The sequence below is a fragment of the Calonectris borealis genome, chromosome 1 (genome assembly GCF_964195595.1).
Source record: "Calonectris borealis chromosome 1, bCalBor7.hap1.2, whole genome shotgun sequence".
In the NCBI taxonomy this organism is placed as follows: Eukaryota; Metazoa; Chordata; class Aves; order Procellariiformes; family Procellariidae; genus Calonectris; species Calonectris borealis.
Window position 1 is genome coordinate 76,834,760 of NC_134312.1, and position 25,746 is coordinate 76,860,505.

Genomic DNA, 25,746 nt, shown 5'->3' on the forward strand with positions numbered 1-25,746 from the left:
ACTATCTTTCTCTCTCCTTTCCTCATCTTTTTAAGAAATATGAGGATTGGGATTTAACTTTCCCTTTTATTGCTCTAGCTTTATACTGCTGGAAAATGATGTGGTAGCTCCAGAAAAAATAACTAAGAATTTGCTTGCTAACTTACACAGCAAAAGCTGACACTAATTATCTATTCAGACATTTATGAACTATACATAACCTTTATTTATGAAAGATAACATAACCTTGTTTTGACTATCATTCACATCTAATCCTCTACATCCTCAGGAAATACTTCAGCATTAGAGAGTCCGCAGACTCCAAAATGAGCAAATGAATGTCCACCTCAGCCAGGCTAAAAAGGCCAGACTAAGTAACAATTATTTCCTCATGTACAACTTATTTGTGTCAAATTATTTCCCTTGATAAAACTGATTTGTGTTTCATCTTAGTTAGCAATAGGAAATACATGCTTGTTGTGGTTTAACCCAGCAGGCAGCCAAACACTACACAGCCACTTGCTCACCCCCCCTCTCCCCCCCACCCCAAGTAGGATGGGGGAGAGAACAGAAAAAAAAAAAAAAAAAAAATTGTGGATTGCAATAAAGACAATTTAACAGAACAGAAAAGGAAGGGAAAATAATAATAGTAAGAATAATAATGATGATAGAATATACAAAATGAGTGATGCACAATGCAATTGCTCACCACCCACAACTGATGCCCAACCAGTCCCCGAGCAGCAATCGCTACTTCCTGGACCACGCCTCCTAGTTTATATAGTGAGCATGACGTCATATGGTATGGAATACCCCATTGGCCAGTTGGATTAGCTGTCCTGGCTGTGCTCCCTCCCAGCTTCTTGTGCACCTGGCAGAGCACAGGAAGCTGAAAAGTCCTTGACTAGCGTAAGCACTACTTAACACACTGATGCTTTAGTTGTTGCTATCAGCATTATTCTCATATTAAATCCAAAACATAGCACTATACCAGCTACTAGGAAGAAAATTAACCCTCTCCCAGCTGAAACCAGGACAATGCTGAAGATATTAACCACTTAATGCAGTCCCAAATGGCTATAAATATACAGTCTTGGTATCACTTAGGAGAACAAAAACTAGCCTACGGACTATCAATTCATTAGTAGAAATGGACAAGCTTCATATTAAATCTTCTCAGACATGTATCTTCTATAGCTCCTCCATTAGCTAAAAAAGGTTAAAGCCTCATCTCCTCTAGTTTGTAAGTTTACCAGATAACTAATAAAAGAATGTTATGAACAAATGTCTGGCACTATGGATTGTACTTGGCTTATGGCGACATTTTAAAATTTTTTTCACCATTTCTAGTGAAGACAGACTGCAGAATGACAGTATACAAATTCAAGCTTTCCTGCCACTTCTACGAAATGTATTTTAATAAAGAGTGAAAACAATGACTATCAAAGCCACATTAACAGTAAGCATTAACAGTAAGCCCCAATGCAGTTGTATTAATAGCTAGGACTTGGAAACTCAGTGATCTTGGAGGTCTATGAAAATATTACCACTTTTAAGTGTCATCTGCACAACAGTTACAACGAAAACAGCCTTTAACAACTACGATAAAGATAGCATATACAATAACACGTGTTGACAACGTTGCATGGTCTACATTTACTGTAGATATTTATTCTCAGCCATGGCAGAGACACAGTAGGGTGAGCTAGACATATGGTAGATGCTTGTGTCCCATCCTACTACACGATTATAAAACCTCTCATAAGATATGAATAAATAAAGTTATTCTTCCTCTTTGGAAGCCTCCCACAGTTGTTTGCCAAGAAAAAAAGACAGATGTATAAAGTATTCCACTAATAAAAAGGAGTTTCATGTATTAAAGTACATTTTATGGACCCTATACAAAGCACATACACTACAGCACGTACCTAGAAGTGATCACAAAAGCTTTGTAGGCAAATTCTTTGAATATCCAAGGCAATTCTATCTGAGAATATCCATGTACATTTAAACAGATCCCTAAAATGCATTAATCCACTGCTGACAGCTGCTTCGGAGTCTAGGCATAGTCTACATAGGAGCACAGGAGCAAGTACGTTTTGAATTGGCTCCTGCATGAGCTGGTGAATTTTTTTGCTTAGCCTTTTGTATGTTTAGTGTAAACCTAGTCACACCAATACTTCTGCCAAAAACTTAAGTTTGACTGTAGCCATTCTATAGTTCAGCTTCTGTAAGGGGATTCACAGTCTAGCATGTGATCCCTTTCCTATGATTTATACAATCGTATAATTTGGTGTTAAAACATACTTTAATGCTCTTCCTTCAAAGGAATTAATCTATTTTTAAGTTAAGCCTAGATACATCTTTTACATTTCATACTTCTTGTACTGTATTTCTACAGACCTCACACTGAGAACCACTTGGTTCAAATAGTTTAATGCAAGTCACACCACTGGTACTAACACACAGAATGCCTAACTTTGTATTTAACCATTACATCTGTGTGTATAAACATTGCATAGTTTTGCCACTGAAAGGCTCGTTACTGCAAACCCTTGGAATGCCATCCTGTTGCTTGACAGGCACAATACATATATTTCAAAAGGATTAGCACACTTCCATCCCTTGCTGAGAAAAAAGGAGCAGTTAAAGTCTACAGAATGAAGAATAATTTTAGCTGCTGGCATTCCAGAGAAAGCTCCAGATGTTTTGTTACTACTGTCATTCTGTCAGGGCACAATTCAGCAAAGTTAATGGACAAACCAACTTATTCCTTCTCTCTGGAAGCCTTCAATACTTGTCTACAAAGAAGAAGAGTCAGGTGTATAGAGTTTCACTACTAAAAAAGGAGGCAGGCGAGTGAAAGGTAGGAGCACCACCACCTGAGTTGTAGGGCTTTTTGGTTTAAAAAACGCAAACTGCATTTAGAATATGACCTGGAAATACACTGTTCTGAGCACCACCTTTCTCCATAGCAGAATAGAAGTCTAGCAGTTCAATGATTAGCTACATCATTGACTTGTTTACTATATTAACTTCAAGCCATAACGTCCGTCTAAGACCCACTGTAGATGGTGTAGAAGTAGCATACTTCTTATGAACCCCAGCTGAAAGGGAAGTAGAACCAAAAGTTTTCTCAAACTTTCTTTCAACACTTGAATCCTGTTTTTGCTCTACAACTAAGTCAGTCATTACAGGAGAAGGGAGTAAATGACAAGCAAACAGGAAAAGAGACAAGATCAGTGAGATTGCCTATCTCATTTTCACAAACCGAAGTTCTGTTTGCTTTTGCTAAACTACTCATGCAATCTTGGTCTGGAATTCCTGGTTGGTAAACTTTTCATGTGCAATTCTGGGCAAGACAGTAGAACAATTGGCTGAAATTAGAGCTCCAAAGGCATGGACAGGGTGCTGCCTCCGGGCTGGCCAGATCGTGAAAAACTTCAAGTCTCCTACTTCGGGGACTGGGTAAACTGCCCAGGCACTCCCCTCAGCACACAACGGCTGGTAGAACTAGCCCAGACAAACTGGAGGCAGCAGCATCCACGGCATGTAGCCTTGCGCCAACTTTGTATGTGTGGAAACATACTGTGGCACGGGTTTCTCCTGTCAGTTGCCTCTATTCTGTTCTCTCAACTCCTACAGAAGTGAGGTAAAAAAGGAACAAGGTTTATGGCTCAAGGGAAATACAACATCCTAAGAAGGGAGATGTATAGTAAGTGTACCCTAATATAATGCAAGACGAAAAAAACAGGTAAAGACAGTTACTGTGCTTAACATACACTGAAGGGGGATGGAAAGAGAGAGGAAAAAAATTATCTGTCCATGGCTAAGTTTTCAACTTTGAAAAGTTAGCACTGTAGGAAGTTGGAGACCAACGGGATGCTTCCAGTTTAAACAGAAAAAATATCAGTTGATTAGATATTGTTTTAAGACTTTGCTGTAGTCTTTTCCTTTAAAAAAAACAACAAACTTTGTAGGGTTGGCATTTCTAGACAGCTAAAAGTGGCAGCTGTTACTGTCACCAACTAAGAAAAGGACATAGGATTATCAGTTCTGCAGCACACTTTATTTAACACAAGATGGTAAGAAAGGAATATCCCAAACAGATGCCTCCCAACACATTCCAAACAGATTAGAAGTCAGTGCTTCCAAACAGGGGATACTAAGAAGCACTATTAGAAGGGGCGAGAGTTAGATAGGATCCTGTAAGTGGAGTTACACATTCAGAGAAACAGGAGACTTCAGAAAACAAAAGCTGAAGAGAAGAACTCTTCCCTCCCCTTTCTCCTTTTGATAAATATTTTAAGTGAATACTGTAAACTTACCAGCTTTAAAGCTGAGTTCATCTTGCTCTTGGCCCTCATAGTCATAGAGTGCACGTACTCTCACCTCCATTGCAGGAGAGGTATCTTCATCAAATGGATTGGTGTCTCCATTTGCATCAGTGGAAGAGAAGGGATTGTTGGACTCTTCATCAGACCAATCTGTAGGATAGCTTTGGTTTTTTTCATAGCTGCTAACACTGAAAACAATTTTTAAATTATTCTTTTCTGCTCTCAAAATAGGAGACTAGAAATACCACTAAGATATCAGTTCCCCTAATTAAGCTTAAACTCCACTCTAAGGCCCAGTTTTGAAACTTTGTTTCTGGTATCTTCTCACCTCTCTTTAGCTAACAATGCCTCATTCAAACACAAAAAGCATTCTTGCAATACATTTACAAAGTTAGAAAGAGGCAAAAGAAAAAAGATATCAAAGACAATCTCGCCACAAACTCCAAAAACTTCTCTATTCAGAAATCTATATAATCCATGGGATTATTTACACTAGAAAGGTAAAAGGTATGCACGTAGTAGATGAGAGGAATTATCTGGTTTAGGATAAAACATTTAAATTGCTTTGCAGAATCTTCCTCCCAAATCTCTATGCACCTCCACAATAGCTTTCAACACTTTTTGTATGTTGCAATCCACCAATAAAGAAACTTCATTATACTGCAACAACTTGACCATTTAAAGAAAAGTTCACTGTTGAGCATGCACATGCCATTTAAGAGAGTGGTATAACATCCCTAGTGTGTGTACTGAAGTAACAGGCAGCTCTTTGAGAAGGTCCTAAATAAAAAGAAAGTGATTGTAAAAGCAGATTTACTCAGCGATAACACACAGAGCAGAGCAGGAAAGCTCCAGAAGCAGTTTCACTAGAAGAATCCATCAGATTTAACATTTTTAGGACTGGTAAAGGAAGGAAAAAAGCAACAGCAGTTCTGTTAGCAACTGCCAATAACCCCACTAGTTTCACACCAAAGATAAGGCAACAGATATGGCATCTGTTAGGAAAGACAAGTTAGGTTACAGTGTTGCTTACATAGCTGCTTAAAAGGACTTCATGCACTGACCAATATAGTGTTATAGAAACCAAAAACAGAAAACCCTGGACAGAGAAAGTGCAAGTGTGAAAACAATTAAAAAACAACATTTCACCAACTTTTTGATCTTATTGTCCTCCTTTTCACTGACAGTACTCCCAGTATCTTCTTCATCTTCAAAGGGATTGTAACTTGATTGTACTGACTGCACTGTGTTACTCTGGACACTAAGACTGCTAATTTGGAAAAGAAAGAGCATTATGGCGACCCTATCTGTTTAAGAGTAGAACGCTGTCATTGGTGTCCTACTAAGCAGTTTCTTAGCAGACCCCTTCTCCAGCCAAAAGAACCCAAACAAACAAAACCCAAACATCTATCAAGTGTAGCGTAAGACCCAAGAAAGTTCAGAAAGTCTCACATACGATACATTCCTCCAGGATTAGAATATCCTTTGTGGACCATAATTTCTTTTTCTTACTGCCTGCAATAAAAGGCAGCATGATTTTTCTAGCCAGTTTCATTCCTTTCTAAAGCAGCTGATGTTAGCAGTTTTGTATTAATCACATCCGGAATTCTGAAGTGACTAAACATTTTGCAAGCTAAGATTTCAAAGTATTATTGTAATTTCTAGAGATTATTATTGTTATTTCTAGAGATGGGAAGATAGCCACAGACTAATTACCAGATTAGCTACAGAAAGTTCAGTTTCTCATGAAGTTTGGTTTCTTTTAATTCCCAATGGAAAAAGGACTGTAAAATGGAGAATAATTCCCAAAATATTTTGTGAGCTGCCGAAACACATCACTAAAAATGCTCACAGATAATTAACATTGGTTGCACAGTGACTTGTTGATCCCGTAGAGCTTAGTGTACTTGAAGATAACAATCCTTTCCAATTAGTCTTTTTAGGCATGAAAAAAATTACCTGCTATGTTTGTTAGGCTGTGAAACTTGATCTCCTGTCTGATTAATACCAGTCAGAGTCACTCCATCAGAAGCCTTTTTCTTTTCTCTTCTACTGAGAGTGCGATTCAGATCTGCAGACCACTCCTATCAATGAATGCAAAACGTGATTGAGAAATTTATTGAACAAGTAATTATCACATTTAATTTTCAGACTGAGTTATGGAACACACACCTATACCTACTACAGTACAAATAATTATTAAAAAGATAAGTTACTCTAAATGTTTCAGTTACAGTTCTCATCTAGCTCCTACCTTAGCAATGCAAACAGGTATCTGTGCTACTCGCAAAATCCCAAGGTTACCTGTGCTTCTCTGCTTAGTATTCTGAACACCTTAAAAAGACTTAAAATACCAGACATCTGGCAGACAACTGAAGAAATCAAAGGAGTTGGCCAATGCAGCTCTTTAAAAGTTGTACTGAGAGGGCCCACTATTTCAAATAATTCCAAGACATCTGGCTTTAAAAGGTAAACCTTACATTTAATTTATAAAGGTATTAGAATCTAATTTAAGACCAGGCTTACTTCTCAAGAAGTGCTCCAAAAATGACCTACGAAGCAGCTAATTTTTAAACTCATTGTATATCACTTCTCCTGTCCCTAAGATTTGAGCCCTTAAGGTACTTCCTCTAGATTTAGTGAAATTTATTGTCCTTAAAAGCTATCCATAAGAGTTAAGGCTCAAATCAACACAACTGTTAACAAGACTCATGATGCCGTTTGTAAAGTATCTTCTCCTTGATGTTTTGAACCATTCAGATGTTTCAGAAGGCAGATGGACAGGCATGATGAGACCTAAACACAACTTCTACCTATCAAGTCAAACTAAGCTGCGTACTGATATAAAGCAGGAACCAACGGAGAACAAACTGGATACCAACAAATATCCTATGCTGAGACATGTTTCATCTCAGAAGCCTTAAAGGTAAAAAAAAGTCAGGAGATAAATGCTATCTTTTGTATAGCAAATCAAGATAAGTATTTTTAACAGGAAACAAAGATTTTGCGAGTTGCTATTACTACTGGTTTATACATGTACCACAGTCAGTCAGTCTTAAGTGATTTCTGGCCAACTTTTCAGAGATACCTCAGTATTTTAACTTTGTATAAATACATATTGGATTTCTGAGTTACCATAGTTTAAAGACCACTGACCTAAGCATATTTGCAGTTTATAATGCAATTTCATATTCATTTGATCATGACTTTTTTTTTTACTTACGTCATCCTTGTAGCATGTAAATGAGAAAAAACTTGATTAGAAAAATAGTAACAACAGTATTTAATCTGTTAATTATAATGCTTATGAAAAAGGATGGTAACTTCCCCACACAGAAGTAACTGTAGTTCAGTGTTTCAGGCAAAGAAATTCTGCAGTACTATTATGAGTTTTCTTCCTCAAACCTTCTAATCTAAAGTTACTCAATATTTTAAAAACAAGTGATATTTTCCATTATGGTTAATAAGGGAACAGTGAACATTCCAGAGCTGATGCTTCCACTCCATTAATTTAATGCCTAGAAATTATTTCAACTAAACCCATGATTCTGGTCAAACAAACTCATCCCAATTCCAGCTATTTGATACTCTGGTAGTATGATCTGCACTGATCCATTTTGGCACTTGTTTCTTGTAGGCTAGGTTAGCAGAACACTACTTAAAAAACTCCTTTCTTCTGAAGATGGCATTCAGCAATAAAATTACCAAGTGGTTAAAGGTGGAACATTTTTTAATATAACAGTATTGAAAAAACTAGTTAAGACTTATAAATACCAATTTTCAAGACTGATTGAAGTATTTAGTTCAAACTTTTTCGAAGTCTTTGCTGCCTAGACTATAACTACCCGCTAACAGCAAGGAGATTCAAATTGAAGTCTGACACCAAAGGGGAGAAGTAAAACATATAGGATAACATACACAGGTGTCAGAGGTCTATCAACTAAACCATGGCTTACTAATGACTTCAGTAATGACTTTAGCTTAAAAAAAAAAAATCACTATAGAGTTTTCTGTTTAACCCTTTTCTCTTTAAATAGGTGCCTGATATAATCACCTCCAAAAGTTGGGGGATGAGGAGAACCCAATGGAAATCAAGAAAAGAAAACTACTATGACTTATAAAACTAAAAATTCACTGCTGGAAGCCTGAATTTAAGAGTTACACCAGAAAGGAATATGACAAAAAGCAAAGAGGAAAAAATAGACAAAACAAGTCTGAGTTTTAAGTACTCTGACCTTACCTCAAACTGAGGCCAATTCATTGACATCCCTGGACCTTGATTAGCTCTAAACCATCGCAAGTCTTCAACAGCATCTGCTGTTTTGATATTCTGTTCCAGTTCACGGTAGATATTTTTGTAACTGCAAAACAAATTTGTCTTCAAATTTAAAGTAATATTTAGAAACACGGCAAATCCCCTAGTCAGATTTAAAAAAGAATATTTCAAAGTTCACAATAGTATTGAAAAAACTTACAGCAAGAGAGACTTTTAAAAAATCTGAGACCTATTAACTGCCTGTAAAAAAGGAAGAGTAGTCTAACAAGTAAGCTTGCTGAAAGTTCACAAAAACATAAAGTCCTTATTTGCCAGATTTTAGAATTGACTCTTGTGTAAAGTAATTTAATTGGCTGATATTAAATGTAGGATTTACATAGGAATGTATTTAAATTACTGAATGCCAACCTTGAAGCTTCTTGAATTTAAAAGCTTGTCTACAAGACAGTAGAAACTTTTTTTGTGATAAGTCCATAGCATTCTGTGAAAACTCCCTAGTTTTGTCCTAATAGTTCTTTTCTTTATTTGCACCTTATTAACATACCACAAGACACCACTCCTGAACCTCGTAAGTGTCTTAAAAGGAAATAATTGCCTCTCCACTTGGTCATCTTCTGTAGTCTTCCCCCAACCTTGCCCTTTAAAGTTAACTATTTCTCATTTATTTCTATTCTGTAGTTTCTTTCAACCTGATTAAACTGAATTCAGATGGGCAGCAATCCTAACTATCTATCTACTCTGAGAGTAAAAAGAACCTGTCTTCCACAGCCGTTCCATAAGAACTTTGAAGCAACCCAAAATGATAAGGATGCTAAAATAAGTCACCTTGCCCTTACCTATGGCTTGCTCTGTATTTGTTCCTGCCCCTATGTCACCCCCTTCACTTATGCCAGCACTAACATTTGTATGACTGCGTAGCAAGCCAATTATCTGGGACACTGATCAGGGTTAAAACCAAACGAGATTCTTCCTGCCCTAGGTTACCTTGATCAGCTCCTTAATTCCACTGGTTGGACTACCATAAGAGTTTTGTCACTAGCAGAAGAGGGAACAGAAATGAGCAGCCAGCCAGGAGCACACTTTTCTCCTTTAAGTGCCGACCAGAGCACACATGAAACTCTGCTATTACAAGTGGGATGTAAAATTCCACTAGTGTTACAGCATTTGCTGCAAGTATTCCAGTGTCTGTCTTCTCAAACGCAAGAGAAAACAAAACCATTATAACCAGTCTTGCTGACATACTGAAGTAGCTTCGTATCAAAATGGCCTGTAGTAATTGATGACATGCCACACAGTCTGACAAAATAAGGTGCATGAGCTCCGATTTGAGTTCCCTAGCAGAAGTTTATATTTCTTGGAATTTAGTGAGGAGGGTCCAGGCAGAAAGAACAAAGTACAAGACATGCTTTATACATACTGCAGTACAAAGAGCAGACTTTGAAATTAAGATGGACAAGAGTTCAGCAACAGTCAACCAATGGATCTTTAACATTTATCCCCTAGTTAAGGTAATTCCTTTAGACTGAGCTCTAATATTTTAACAACAAATGTGTTTACGCAACAAAGTTCATGCTGTCTTACACTAATAAATTCTAGTTTGTTCGCCAATAAACATGCAAGATACATAATACACTAAAACTCTCCCTTCCCAATCTTTGATCCAGCATTTTTTGATTCTAAGCTGTGAATCCTTTCTAACTGGCACACATTTGATTATAAAAATACAACAAGAATGAGGGTTTCTTGGTTCATTTAACACTGTGTTAAATAAAACTAGCAAATGTTAGGGATAGATGCTAATCTTAGACAAAACAAAGAATTAAGCTTTTTCACTTACACTTTAAACAAATTGAACCAACATTAGAAACAAATCAGATTCCAAACTCTGATCTACTTGAAGTATGGATTACCTTTCACTGAAAAGTATTAAGCATTAATTTTGAAATCTTACACAGTTTTACCTTGCAACATTAGATAAGTCAAGGTGTTTCTGAACTTCCAGTAACACTTCTCGAAAGAAGCGTAAGCGTTTTTCCTCAAACTGCTGACACTGTTCAAATACCTGCTCCATGTTTTCCATATATTGAGGAGTAGCATTATCTAATTCTTTCAGTGATTTTTCATACTTTTCTTTTGTCTGGGGGTGGAAAAACAAACCGTTAGCAATATATTTTATTACTACACTACATAACAGACTTATCGATGTAGTAGTGGCCAAGATTTAGACCAGAAGTTCCCAAACTGCATTCTCTTTTCATGACCACTGTACCTACATTAGGTCATGATGAGAGTTATTTAACAAAACTGCAGAACAGTTACAATAAAGCTCTAAGCCTCTTCTCTGGCTTTTTAACGGAAACCATGACAAATGTTAATGTAATAAAGATAAAAACCAAAAGAGCCACAGAGTAAATCGGAGCAGGCAGTCTTTCAAGTCACAGGTCTCTTATTTAAAGATCTCCAAATAATTTCAAAGTGTTGTCTTTTCTCCTTCAGTAATTTACATAGTTCACTGTGAGTTATGACCAAAAACCCAAACATTGTATACAACCCCGTGAACACAAATTGCATACGCTGTGAGCTCAGTTAGTGTAGAGTCTGAGGTTCTGTCTGCTAATTTACAGAAATAGTCCACAGACACGAATTAAAAGATCCCACCCGATGTAACATCAGCCTTCCAGATCACAGAATAGCATTCTCAAAGAGAAAAGATGTCTGAAGAAAGTGACACAAGAAAAGCCTCTTGGTAGCAGCCCACTAAAGAGATAAATCAAACTGGGCAATAGAATGGCATTTCAAAAGTGTATTTACTTTTATTTAAATGGATTATATCAGCTTACTTTCTTAAAAAAATGCATTCTGCATCAAGAATGACTACAAGTTTAGATGTTGTCAGCAAGTTTTAAGCACCTATCTCACAGCCTCTTAAGTGAAATAACTCAACCCTCACTACTAGGACAGTTCTACTCATTTAGAAGTTCACTGTCTTATTCTGCTTTGTTCCCTGCTGAAAGTACTTATGTGAAATAAAGGCAATACATTATTCATTCTTCAGAGAACAACTTGGCAATAACATACACTTTGGAGAAAACTCTAAATTTTGTTACAGGACCATAACTGAAAGTGAGCTGCGCTGCAGTCCACTGGACATTCAGGAAGAAAAAAAGCTTAAATATGCACAAGCTATAGGTTAAAAAGACTACATATGAACAGTATGTTAGCATACAGTATATACCTTTAGTACATCTTGTTTGCTTCTCTCCACTTTGTCTTGTAATTTCTTAAGTTGTTCAGGATTTAGTGCTGGATCAGCTTTGCTGTTTGTTTCTCTGGATATAGCCAGTTTCTCCTCTTTGCAGGCTGCATGGTATGCTTTCTTGGCAGCTTCCACCTACAAAGTAGATTGACTATTTGCATCTGGGACAGTTTATACAACAACCATCAACTGAATTTTTTTAGCCTTATAATCATGTTGCAATGAAGAAAGTGTCAGGTTTTGTTTCAGGATATTCTTCCTTTTTTTTGGAATTTTTTTCATTTAGGCCAAGGAATGAACAATACACATAGAAGAAGAATCAACATAAGAAAATAATTGTAGTATTTATGAATCAGCATTCTCTCACCATACAAGAAATGTCACTCATACAGTTTAGAGAAGTGTGGAATAGACTCAAGAAAAAGTTTACAGAAAGTCCCCAACAGAACATTTTTTCCTCATGCCCATGTTCTCCTGCTCCCCTTCTTCTACAAACCTGTTATTTAAGAATAATGTTAACATGACAGGGAAAAAACCCACAAACGCTTTTCCCCTGCTCATTTCTTTGAGCAATTTGTAACTTTCAAATGCATGAAATCAGATACTGTTAAAATGATAGCTTAAATTCCACTTTTTCCAGATTTTCACTGAAGTCACCAAGATTAGGAGAGACCACGAGAAAAATACTTATTTTCCAAAGAGGACAGAAAGCAAGAGATCTTTTTGAGAAAGGAGGGTCCAGCAGAGAGAATAGGGAGTTTACTCCCTTATAGAGATTTGAGACATTAATATATTGTAACACAGGATATCTAATACATAATCTACTGCTGTACCTCTTTCAGCTTTTTTGCCCAGGGTTTCTGAGCTTTCCTAAATCCATCTTCTGCTTCTTTGGTTTCCTTAAATCCTCCCATCATTTGCTTATGAAAGGCTTCCTTCTGCCAGTTCTTGATTTTTTCAAAGTCTTCATTCATCAGTGAACCTTTTACTTCTAGATGTAGTTCACTCACTTTTTCAGCTTCTGACATAAAAGCACACCAAGCCCTTTCTACTGTTCCATACTGTGGGCCTAAACACAACAGAAAGTGTCATTCTCAGTAACCATCACCCACATGGAACTTATATTCCCAAGAAACTACCTGAAGCTATTGATTTATATTCACTTGTAAACAGCAATATTGATGCAAACCTAGAAAAGGGAACAGTTTCTTTTCAGATGAATTTAGAATATTACAAATTTTTACACCAGAAGAAATAATATTCATTTAGTCTGGCCTCCTTCTCCCTGTGCCATGATTCTCAGTATTCCACCTATTAGCTCCTCTTTGAATTGCCTTCAATTTCTCAACATACTTTTTGAAGCATAGATAACGAGGAAAGGACAAACTATTTCAGAATATATTAAAACGGTAGGAGATTAGCCTTCCATTAGAGCAATGCCTAGCTCTTTTGTTACTAGTCTTTCCCCCCAACCACTGCCCCTTTATTTTCAGATACACTTTTCAAACTGTGTTTTATACCATTAGTTACCTAGAAACAGCCAGTTCTCTAGAACTGAATCTATTTGGATACCACAACACTGGAGAAAAGATGCATCTGCTTCAGTAAGAAACAAGCAAACTAGCAAAGGAGCAGGGCTTTGTTTGTTTGTTTTTGATCAAGAAAAGCTTGATCATTTGTTACATTACTGAGCCTCTTGCAAAGACTCCATTATAGGCTAAAAAGTACCAAATTTCTACTTTGTACTTACCAAAACAAAGATATACAGAAATATTTTTTTCCATTTGAGAAAGTTTGCAGGCTTCAAAATCAGAATGTATTACCTTTTTCCACAAGCTGTTTCCACCTTTTTGCCCATTCTGTAAGCTGCTGAGCATAGACCTTCTCTATTCGTGCCCGTTCATGAATACAATTCATAAGATCATTGCAAAGTCTGTGACCATCATCAATTCGTTTTACTGTCCGCTTGTAATTTCCAACCTATAAAGAGAGAAATACTTAACAATTCCTGCTTGAAAGCTCTGAAAACAAGATACACCTCTAATTAACACAAATTCTGTTACCTAGGAGCAAGATAATCTACTAGCAGGAATTAATCAACTATAGCATAAGGTATTTTTCAATTAATCTTAAAACCTAACTGCAGCACCACCACAAAGACCACAAGTTCTCCTGTAAAGAAGTTATTAATTTTAAAAGCTTTATTATATTTTATTAGTCCTGCAATGTAATTATGGGCAGTCATCACAATTGTTCTGCATTATTATTGCTTGGTCATGTTTTAGATAATCAAGATATTTAACATAAATACATTACTTCCTCCTTCAATGCTTATTATTAAGTACCTAATGCCTCAATTTTATGCTGTGTTTAATCTTTCAGGATTAATAAAACTGCAAAGACATGCAAAGGAGTATTGCAACACCTCTATCAAGCATAATAATAGAGGTTTTTTTAAGAATGCAGTACGGAAAAAGCACAACTACTATATATACTGCAGAGACTGGATGTGCTGTTTGTTATAGCTGTGCTTCACTGCTGACAAACTAGATAGCAACTATTTCAAAAGTATACTGTAGAATTTAATGTGGGAAGATACTGATAGGAATGACATGGAGTTCCCATACCTAGAATTAACTTGCAAATTCTAAAGAAAAAAACATAGTTGCTCAATGTACAAGCTACAAAAGGATAAGGATATGGAGAAAAATGCACACTATATAATGATAATCCATTATATAATTAAACACCCCCCTTTCATTTTTGTTTACACACTAACATGGAATCACCAATCCAGATGACTGAAAGGGAAAAAAGCCTGATACTGCTCCCAGAGTAATATTTCCACTGATTTCAAGGTCACTCTTTCCACTGATTTCAAGGTCACTCAGGTTGGCTTTTGTAAACATTAAACAAGACATAAGAACTTGGTTAACAGAATTGCACAGCCTATTAAATATCACAGTCAGTTTCTTATCTGCCCTAACCACCTGACTGAAAAAATAAAGATTAGTGGTAAGGCAGTAGATTAAACATTTAAATATTTAAAGCATGTTTGTAATTTTTACATTTGAATCCTATCCAATTCACATTTTAAATACAGGAAATCATCCAACTTTTAGGTTCACATTTACTCAGAACTTTGTCAGCAGATGTATGTGCAAGCCATCTGCTTGAGGAAAAACTCCCCAAAGTATATAGGGAAATACTCTTAAAAGGGGAAGAAAAACCTGTATTAAGTGCTGGAAAAATAAGTGACTATGCTGATAAATACAGACATACATTAGGACTCTCATCAAAGCTGGGGGGGGGGGGGGGGGAATCGAAACCATCAATGACGGGACAAAACCAATTCCTTTAGACAGTGGCCTCAAAGCATTAATTTGGGCATGTTTTTGGTTTTGGACTAGATCAATTTCAACAGATCAAAGAAATGTAGGTAGCATCTAAGGAAAGCATTAATTAGCAGTCACTGATTTGTCTAAATCATGTGGGAAAAAAAGTACACACACCCCCCCCGCCTTTAAACATAAGTCACAATATAATTGAAGATGAGAAGCTATCAGCATCACGAAGAAGCTGACACCAAAAATCAACATAGTCAATGCATCCATGTGAAAACACATTTCATCTATTAGCAAGAAAGTATGAAAAACAACCTCTCATTTTTAGGGGAAATAGAAATTGAGAAGTAGGCAGTTCCAAATAAACACTGTACACTAACAAATATAATATACATTATATAAGAAAATTAAGTACCTTAAAGAATACTTTCTAAAGCCTTTGTAATGGAAGGACAAATCATTCATCTGCTCAAAATTACTCCAGCTGTAGGTTCACAACCAAGCAAACTGTTAAAACAGGTTATGCTAGCTTGGCACAACTACTGAAGCCTTATATTAGCATCAATTTGTGTCTCCAGTTATGTGCCCAGGGATTTATATCTCTAGCACAAACATTTCCTTTCATAAATTTTCACTATTAAATTAGCATTTTAAATGCTAATATAGAATGGGAGCTGGCTGCCTCATGGTATTTTTTATGCTTTCACTTTGTGTTGTCTGAGCAAATTCTAACCTCATGGTAATATCTAGCAGTTGCCAAATCTCAGGCAGGTGTTCAGAGGACTGAATTTAGCTTACCTATTATGGTCCACTTGCTATTATCACATAAGGCCACCTTTAAAGAGCTGCATGCAGACCACAGATAATTCACCTACACTACCTCCTTCTCCACAGGAGGACTGAAGGAACTAGCTTCATACTTTAGAACCAGTATAAAGAAGAACCAAGCCTACAATACTAGAAACTTGTATTCCAAAGAAAGTCTTTTATACTAATATTTTCAAGCAAAAAAAAAAGTTCACTTGATTTATGAAACAGTAATTTAAAGTATGTTAGACATCACATTCAAATTTCATGCCCTATGAGGAATGCTAGAATTTTGGAAATACAGCATTTTTCTGTGTTTCATGACACACAGAACATAAGTTATATACTTGGCATTTAACATTTTAAAAACCTGGTGGTTTATTAAAAAAATTGCATTTTAAGTTATGGACACTGCAATGACAATTTTTTTTTAGAAGTGGAATGTGCAGTCTGCCACTGTAGGAGGCAGACTTGGACGTATGAGAACACAAGCTATTTAGATCACAGAGCCAAGTAAAGGGAAAAGAACTCTAGTCTTTATGCAGCCAAGGAACAGCTAGGTTAACTGTAGATAAGTTAAAACAATTAAATTAAAAACTTATAAACAAAACAAAGACACCCTGAATTCTGGAGAAGAAAAACATGACTTAATACATTGTTTTATTCAAGACTATTTTCTCCAATTCCTGAGGTAGACTGCAAACATTCTGCAAGACTTCCCCCTTTCCCTTCACAAGTATTTGAGCTAAAACAAAAATGACGAATTATTTTATTTGTAGCAACTGACCAGGAAAAAAAAAACAAACCAAAAAAACCCAACCCTGTGTTTCTTTGTTTCAGTCAGAGCCACGTTTACATACTGCCTTACAATTTTCAGATTTCTCGATTAGCACTGTGGAGTACATGAACATATGATTTTGCTAGTTAGAATAACTTTCTGATCATTCTGAACATTGGGCTATTTCCTGTTAAACAGACAGCAGACAACTAAGACATGAAGTTATTATTTCCTCGTCCTACAAATTAAACATTTGTTTCAGGAAGGTAAACTGTAAGATTATAAAACTTTCTTACAGTTTCAAGAAGAATGAGAGATATTTAAAAACTACATCCTGCTTTCATTGTAGCATCAAAACTTCCACCCATCTGAAGGAGACATTTTATTACATGATATCAAATTCAATTTACCCTTAGTTGCCAGAAACACTTCAAAAAGAAATAACCCCAAGAGTTTATTTCTTCAAAACACCACTATAATGGTCACTTTCTTGACGCAATCAGTGAATTCTGTGAAAACTGTGATTCACAGTTTTGTGACGTGCCTGCCCACCCCCCACCCCTCACCTCCCCCCCCCCCCGCTTTTCTAAGTTGAGTTAACCACCAGTTTCCCTTTTTCCACTGCAAAAAATACTGAGCTTTGCTACTAATAAGCCTCAGTTTATCTTGTTTTGCCCCATTTATCTCTTACATGCATTAGATCGCCATTTTGCTTAGTCAAGAAAACATTCCTTCTCATTTTGGTATTTCCTCTTATGCATGAACACAGCAATATCACCTTAAATCCTCTGTCAAATTTAAGATTTAGAGAATCTGTAATAACCAGAGAAAAAACACTCAAGCACAGTGTGATGAGGCATTTAGCATTGTATAGTTAGCAGTCCAGTCATCTCTCCTTTGTGACCACCAGTGCACTAACATAGCCAAGCACTGTCACCAATATGATCTTTAGTGGGAATATTTAAGAGCTTACAACCTGATTATTTCACAATTTCACAGCACTAAACACAAAAGGAGAGTCGTACGTTATCTAGGCTCCTTTACCTCAACTAATAGACTTTTTTTTTTTCGCATATTCATAGACCAGGATAAAAGCCTATAAAGAGTTAAACACACTTAGCAGGTTTTTCCTGGTACACTGAATGAAAAAAAAAAAGGGTATTTTAATTTGTTAGCAGCCCAGAGGGTGGCAAACGTTCAGCTATTGCTAAATGCCAGTCAGTTAATTCTAGTATATCATGATAATTGTTATAACCACAAATATTTCAGCAGTTTCAAATGCCTGAAGTAAGATTTGATGTCAACTCTTTTTCCAAGCTTGCCTAGCTTATTCATAACTAGTCAGCCTTTATGAACTGGAACCATTTGAAAGAAAGTCAGTCACCATAGCATACAACAAGGTTTTTTTTAATGGGCAAATATTCATAGGCAGGAAACACAATAATGAGCTTTGAAGGCTTGTAGTCAAACCCACACATACTGATGGCCAATATGGGGACACACTTAATATTTCCAGCATTCCATTCAACCATGAGTACAATTTCTTTCCAGCTACGTCAAACAGGAAGTTTCCAAATATTTCAACCATCATTAACATCTATAATACTGTGGGTTTTTTTCAAATAAAAAGAATTATCTTGGTGCATAATTAGCACATACACAGTCCAAGTACCTGTGAGCACTAGCTCTGTATATTTAAGTTTTTTAAGTTTACCCATATAAATTCACCACTGGTTGCAAGAAAAATCCTAAGGAAGCTTTTAAACCCACAAAATCTAAAGCCAAACATACCAGTAAGCAAACACCTGGCAACATAAATGGAGGACACTATGTTGCTCAATGTTAGAAGGAGAAAAAAAAATACATACAAGGAGATACGACAGGAATCTACTATTGCAGAGTCCAAATATTTTTAAAATGAAAAAGCAAAACAGAACAGTCTGCTTCATCAGCAAAAAGCATTCACTGGCAAGTAACTGAAATCCCTCCACATAGGAATACCTTTTTAATATTCAAGAGCGAGTTTTGGGAGCTTCTCCCTCTTAAATTCCCTGCATCCAACACACACTCCCTCAACAGATACCTCATGTAGATGTTGGCTGACAGTAGTAGGCGTGAAGCACAGGTATCAGCAGTACCAAATGGGCAGGACCAAGACCATCTGAGCAGACAGCTTATAATGCAGTTTGTGGGAGGCATGTCCCAGTTCAGCTGCCTCTGCTATCCAGAGTGTCAGGTCTGGAGCTTGCCTTGGGGTTTTTTTGAGAGAATAGGAATGCATATGGTGGCCAAATTTCATCCACCCATACTACATAGGGGACCAACTTCCTCTTTCTGAATAAGCTGAAAATCTTATCTTGCTAGTGGATATCTCAACAAATACTTCAGAATGCAATGAAAGCCATGTGCTGAACACCTCAAAATGCACACCAGGTCCTGTCCTCCAAGGGAATCAGTCACAGGCCTAAGTTCATAGAGCTAATGCTAGTTGCTGGTTTAGCAGCTTGTTCAGAATGACTTTTTTTTTTTTTTTAAATAAGTAGGTGTTTTCACAGGGCAGTTAAACACCCCTGCAATAAATAGGGAGGGCTCCATATTGCTCATGCTAGCAGAAAATAAGGGAGAGTAAAGACTCACATCGAGGGTGTAAGTGGCACAGCCTGTGAGGGACCCATGGCTCATTAAAAATAAGTGCTTCTACAGGCAGGGTGGCTGTTCCTTTTGATGTCTTACCTTGCAAGATATGCATTACTTCTACTTTGATCTCTAGGAACACTTACTCATCGCCTTTCTTACCTTCACAGGTATCTAAGTGAACAATAGCATTCGTCTCAGCTTGCTTAAGGCATTTTTCTTTTAATATGACCATAATAATAGTGATTAGCAAGCATAAGACCGGAGCTTAATTAACAAAACACATCACAAAATGGGCCTTCCATTTATTATTAATATACCAAATTCTTTCATGTATTTCAAAACTACTTCAGTAGAACAAGGCCAATAGGGTTGTCCATTTATTGTGTTTTACTAAAGCAGTGCAACGTTGGAACCAACCAGTTTTGCCACAGTCTATTTTTGGATGCAAGAACGTGGCATGAATGATTATGACAAACTGAGATATATTTACAGCAGTCATACAAATGCTGAGAGTCCATATGACAGATGAGAAAGAAATACAAAGGGTTTCAAATTGCACATCGGGTTCCAAATTTTCCACTTTCCCTTGGAAAAGTTACTGCCATCCTGCTCCAGGCTATCAGCAATAACCTTTGATTACCCAACGCGTGCCACCCTTGCCAGCTAAACAACACAGATGAAGGAATTCCTTCTTGGAGCACATCAACAAGATTCCTCAATCTTAAAAAACTGCTGCACCCAGAGAGAGCCATGAGCTTAACCAGATACATCAAGGTACACTGAGGCTTGTTAGAAAGATGAAGAATGAAAAAGAAGCTTCCATTTCTGAAGTAAATTAAGGCATTACTACAACTGAAACTTTGATTAAATCCTTCACTGTTATTGTGGCAACTGTCTTTCAGAATGTCTTTTCTTATTATTTTGCAATTCCTTGCTCTCTAAGCAAGCTTACATGAAAACATGTACAAATTTCTCTCTCTCCTAAAGTACTTCTATTTAGTAAACACCTGGACAAATCAGAGGAAAATAAAAGATTTGTTCTCCTGAAAAGGATTTATCATCCTGCTAGAAAACAAAAAACTTTTAGTAGCAGCTTGGGTTAACTAAATGCTGAAAAAATTCCTCAATTTAATTGTGAAAGCTGCTGCTATTTCTATTTCATGCTAAAGAAAGATGTATATTTCTGAAAGCCTAATTTTTTCAGTTATATCAGCTGTTCTGATACAAAATACTACCTATGCCTAAGCCTTGTCCTACCCACATTTTTTGACTGATACCTACAGTAAGTTAACACCAAGAACACAAGCACAAACAACAACTTCTCCAGTTCCCTTTCAACAAGACAACTAGTTCCCAACCACAAATCTGAACTTGATAACAATATCTATGTAGTAATTAAAAATACTAGTCTTTACAGGAAAGAAATTACTATTCTTATTGGATTTCAAGCATTGAGCTTGACTCTCAATGCCAGACCATAAACAGTATTGAAATAGCAACCTAATAAAAAAGCTTTATAGATGAAGTAACTTTCATTGAATTGCTCCATGGACAGTCTAAGCATATGCAAACAGACAAGGTTAGAGCAGTAAGTTTATTACCATGCAACCATATACTATAGATTCACATTTTTAAATGTGATCAAACCGTTAGTAATTATCTGTGTAATAAGGAACCCTAGCAAAGGCAGTGACAACTCCAAAAGAAAGCAAATGCTTCTAGAGCCAGAAAACTGATTGAGAACCAAGTGGTTTATTTCCCAAAGACAACATTGTATGAAATTTCTGTCAACAGCAATGGCAAAAACTTTGAAGTTGGTTTATCAACATTTTATTAAGTACAGTTCGTATTATCAGCTCAACATTAAAGAAATAAAAGTGGTTTAATTTCAAAGATATGCAGTGAGCAAAAAAAAGTTCTTCAGATAGGTCCCACACCCAGCCACCTCACTCTTTCCTAAATGTCTTTCAAGAAAAAGATGGGCTTTGCAGCACACTCCAAAGGTAAATATATTTGAGCTATTTTGGAATATGAGGGAACAAACTCAAAAGCTCACCCTGCCAGACTGTCTCTTCTGTGCCATTGCCAGGTTTAAATACATTCACTGCTTTCAGCTGTGGCAGTAAAACATAGCAAGGTGGCTTTTAACAACTGCAGGCTGTCTTTAAAAAGAAAGAAAAAACCCTATCCTGTCAAATATCTTAAAAACCTCTAATAAAAGGGTGCAAATGACAAAATCTGCAGTAATAATACAACTTCCAAATTGATTAAGAGTTCTTTACTTCTTGTTACCTGAGGCATGAAGTACTGAGGCTGGCATTCCAGAGACGCCACATCTTTTCTAATCAAGTCAGACAAAACACATTCATCAAAGCAGTTTAGTTATCCATTTTGAGAAAGATTAAGACTAGAATTCAAAGTTGCAATGTTCAGAAACAAAATAACCGATTCAGGACATATGGAAAAAGCACAAGTTTTAGAGTAAAATTCAGTCAAATTTAGTTTGGAAAGATGGCTCCAAACCAGAAGTACTTAAATAAGAGTTTGGTAATTAAGTTTGACAGGCTTGCTGTTAGTTTCTGCATGTGATTTACCACTGAAGAGTTACTATTGTTAAATTTATTAAGACTTGCACAGGACTTCCTTTACTTTAGGTTTGTGTTCTACCAACAGCAGAAGCCTGGCAAACCTCCTCTCCCCTCTTAACTCTTGCTCTGAAGGATAATTCCTGTTTTATTGTTTTGTCAGGCTCCTCTGTAGAAAGGCAAGGTTTGAAGCCAAATAGTAGATTCTGCCAAGGCATTACTTGGCCTAAGCAAAGTCCTGGATACTTTAAATTATTCACTCAAACAAATAATCAGAATTATATACAAACCAAAATACATTCCAGGCTAGTATCAGGCATGCATGTCAAAATGCAGTTACCCTCACAGAAATGCACAGAAGTAGAGTGCAGAGGTCACAAGAAAACTATTCCTGGACGAAAGCAATCACTCAAAATATCCTCTATTGAGGCTACACTGCAGTTGACAGCACAGCTTTAGGTACTTTACCACTTTCCCTTATGTTGTGCTTTAGTCCAAGCATTTTGTTCAAACCCCACATAATGCTATATGCAACTATAAAGGCTGTCAAGCAAAACGTAAGTTACACATTATCCATGTTTCTCACTATAGGGTATTGCCAAGACTACCAGTCTTCTGAATAGCTTAATACGCAGTAATAAGGAGTCATCCTATGATACGTAGCAAGGTGCAAAGAAACAGCAATTTCTTTACTTACTATATGCTCTCAGCTGTTTCCATTGAGAGAAAATTTTATATACGTGTTTCCCTTAAGACAGCTTTAGAAACATGTTTATTCTCTTAAACTACACGGAGTCTGTAAATTTATCAAGTACAGCATGCATGAATGTCAAAATTCGCTACCACATCAATCCTTCCTGTTAATAATTCAGCATTATTATAAAGTCATTTATCATTTTTATCAGAGTATTCTTTTTCATGTTTAGTTCAAAGTATCTTAGTGTATCCATAAAAGTTCCACCTCCGCAGAATGCCAGGGACATCATACCACACATTTTTCAACTCTCCATGCAGTTACATAAACATTTAGGCATACCTACTACAGTTTTTCAGGTATACATCAGCACTTCATGATAACCTACTATATCTTTTGTACTCTCTAACCTGTTCTTTGTTGTTTTTTGCTTTTGTTTTTTTTAACCACAACACAAACATCAGTGGTGATATTTTAAGCACTAATCAACTATAAAACTTTTACAGCCTCCCGTTTCACTCAAATACCACTTAGTTTCAACACACAGAAATTTCAAGCCTTTAGTCACTTTGCTAAAATAATGACAAAGCCTTTACATCATACTAAGAACACAATCATCTCTATTAATGTTTTTTAAAGAATCAGCGTTTGTAGCCACAAAACCCCCAAACTGGTCTGTTTGTCCTAAGAATCAAATAGCACAAAACAGAGGAACAGCAAAACTAGTAGTGTTTGCTACATAATTCAATACGCAAAACTCCAAAATTCAGTGAAATATTCCCTTTTACATTATATTTTATATTTGTAAGCTTAGTACAAGGAAATATAAGATTTTTTTTTGTTTTTTTAATATGGTTCATTAATTGCATGGAAAGTCCAATTTTGCTTTCAGAAAAACTGTTAATACTTTGAACATCCTTTAAGTCACTTCAGTAACAAAGCCATTGCCTTATCATTGGGATTAATATTTCACTGCAGCCAAACCTTTGTTTCACTCCCTGAAGAGTGAGTGTGATGATGGCCTCTAGAATTTTTAATTAACTGAATGCATTCCATGAGACTATAATTGCATCTTCAATTTTGGAGATTACTTTTAACTGATTTTAACATATTATTAGTTAATATGATCTAAACAATGCTAGTTTTCCCCTTTGAACAACTTGCATACCTGTTCTAGTCAGCATTTGTCAACTCTCAGAACATATTACTTTTCCAGCCTGATGTACTCAAAGTTTCAGAAAAAAATAAACTAATTATTCAATCTGAAATTTTTCCTCTTGACCACTTTAACATACCAACCTTTGTGGTTATATATCAAAGAAGAGAAAGAACAGAGAAAAGAATTAATCCTATAAAGAAAGAAACTGATTGCAATTACTGAACTCTAACTTTTTTTTATCCAAGGTTAAATAAAGATATACTCTTGCATTACATATTAGCCTACCGACATTGCTTATGAATCAGACTGCAGTTCTGACCTTTTGGAAGGAATACGTAGAAAAGTCCGAAGAAACGGATTAAGAAGTAGTGTTTACAAAATGATATAAAATAAGTCACTAATAGCACAAACACAAAGAACACCTTTAACCCACCTATAATAAGCGTCAAATACCTTTAAGCTATGCTTCCTAAAGATCCTAGCTTAGGCTACCTGCTATTTCTGATCATCTATCATCCATTAATATTAAATACTTGAGTTCACATTTGTCCAAACCATCATACTAGTTTACAGAATTCCCATTCTCATTCATTCATCTTTTATGCTTCCAGACGCGATTACTTGATGGAAAACAGCTTGGTACAGAATAGCCAGCCAGAAGTCATGTTCTCCTGCCAAGTACAGGATGCCCAACACACATCAAAAAAACCCTTTGGTCCAGGATACTTTTTTCCTGACTGCCTCCTTATTTTATTTTGAAACACTTCTACCAAGGAAGCCTGCCCAGAAAGTTGCCTCAGCATAAAATAAAAAACACAGAATAATTGAGGTTGGAAGGAACCTCTGGAGATCATCTAGTCCAATCCCCTGGTCAAAGCAAGTCTGATAGGTTGCTCAGGACCATTTCCAGTTGAGTCTTAGACAGTTCTGAGAGCAGAGGTCCCACATCCCGTCTGCAGTCATACTACAGAGTAAAAGGGGTTAAGACTTAGAATCCAGTAATTTTAAAGCCACCTCTTTATAAATAGGATAGACATATTTAACATAACGTAAATATATCTCCTCAAAAAATTATAGCTGTCTACAAATCAAGAATCTCACTGGCATTAGGTCTTTTAGATAACGTATGGAAAAATAATGGGAGATCTGCATCAAAATGCAATATGCCCTCACCACCACCACCAACGCAGGTTAGTGGTCTTGAAAAACTTTCATTCAAAAGAAAGCACAATGTTAGGTCATCAAAACCAAGCTGTCTTACATAGTCTCTGGTAACAGGAATATTCAGATATTTCCCCGCTAGCCATTCTCATGTTTGGTATAGCTCAAACTCAAAAGAGCTCCCAGTCACATGGTAGAAATTTGCCCCACTGAATACAGTTCATCTGGACAGCACCTCCAATTACATCAGTACTGACACTTTCAAACCTTTCTTTTTCTTGCAAGAAACTTTTTTTGTAAAATGCTTTCTGCTTTATGAAGTTCGCTCTCTTTAAAGCTTAATCAAATTATCATAACATCTGAAAGCCTTCTTCAGATTTGGGCAGCACCAATTACTGATATTACGATGTGCTTTGTATTATCTTTCTGCATGTATGCTCTTACATTGAGATAAGCATAAGATAACTTCTCTCAAAAAAGTTTATGCTTGTATCTAGACACAAACAGGAGACATGCAGTACATTCACACACTATCTTATATTTGTAATTTATGTACCCTTACAGTAGCCTTTAACCACTTACTTTAGATTTAACATTGATCAGTCAACCCCCCTGGTAATTTTAAAAGCTACCAACCCACACCCCTCTTTGGCAATAAAAATTGACAAAGGTTCAATTCTGAATTGCATATCCTACCCAAATGGATGATCCTCAAGTTTGTGCCAGTTAAAAA

General features: G+C 36.4%; 1 protein-coding gene across 5 annotated transcripts in view; it reads right to left on the reverse strand.

The window, feature by feature from the left end:
- Positions 1–25,746, reverse strand: part of PACSIN2 (protein kinase C and casein kinase substrate in neurons 2) — a 65,930-nt gene that overhangs the window by 2,498 nt on the left and 37,686 nt on the right. For 2 of the 5 annotated variants that reach the window (XM_075161603.1, XM_075161614.1), the window contains exons 3-10: positions 13,672–13,828; positions 12,682–12,917; positions 11,828–11,983; positions 10,554–10,729; positions 8,557–8,677; positions 6,276–6,400; positions 5,470–5,586; positions 4,308–4,504 (exon numbers count right to left, since the gene is read on the reverse strand). In XM_075161603.1, coding sequence (XP_075017704.1) covers positions 4,308–4,504; positions 5,470–5,586; positions 6,276–6,400; positions 8,557–8,677; positions 10,554–10,729; positions 11,828–11,983; positions 12,682–12,917; positions 13,672–13,828 — 1,285 coding nt within the window. Of the gene's footprint in view, positions 1–4,307; positions 4,505–5,469; positions 5,587–6,275; positions 6,401–8,556; positions 8,678–10,553; positions 10,730–11,827; positions 11,984–12,681; positions 12,918–13,671; positions 13,829–14,627; positions 14,745–25,746 lie in introns of all 5 variants that reach the window. The other 3 variants (XM_075161645.1, XM_075161625.1, XM_075161635.1) reach the window with 3 other exon arrangements.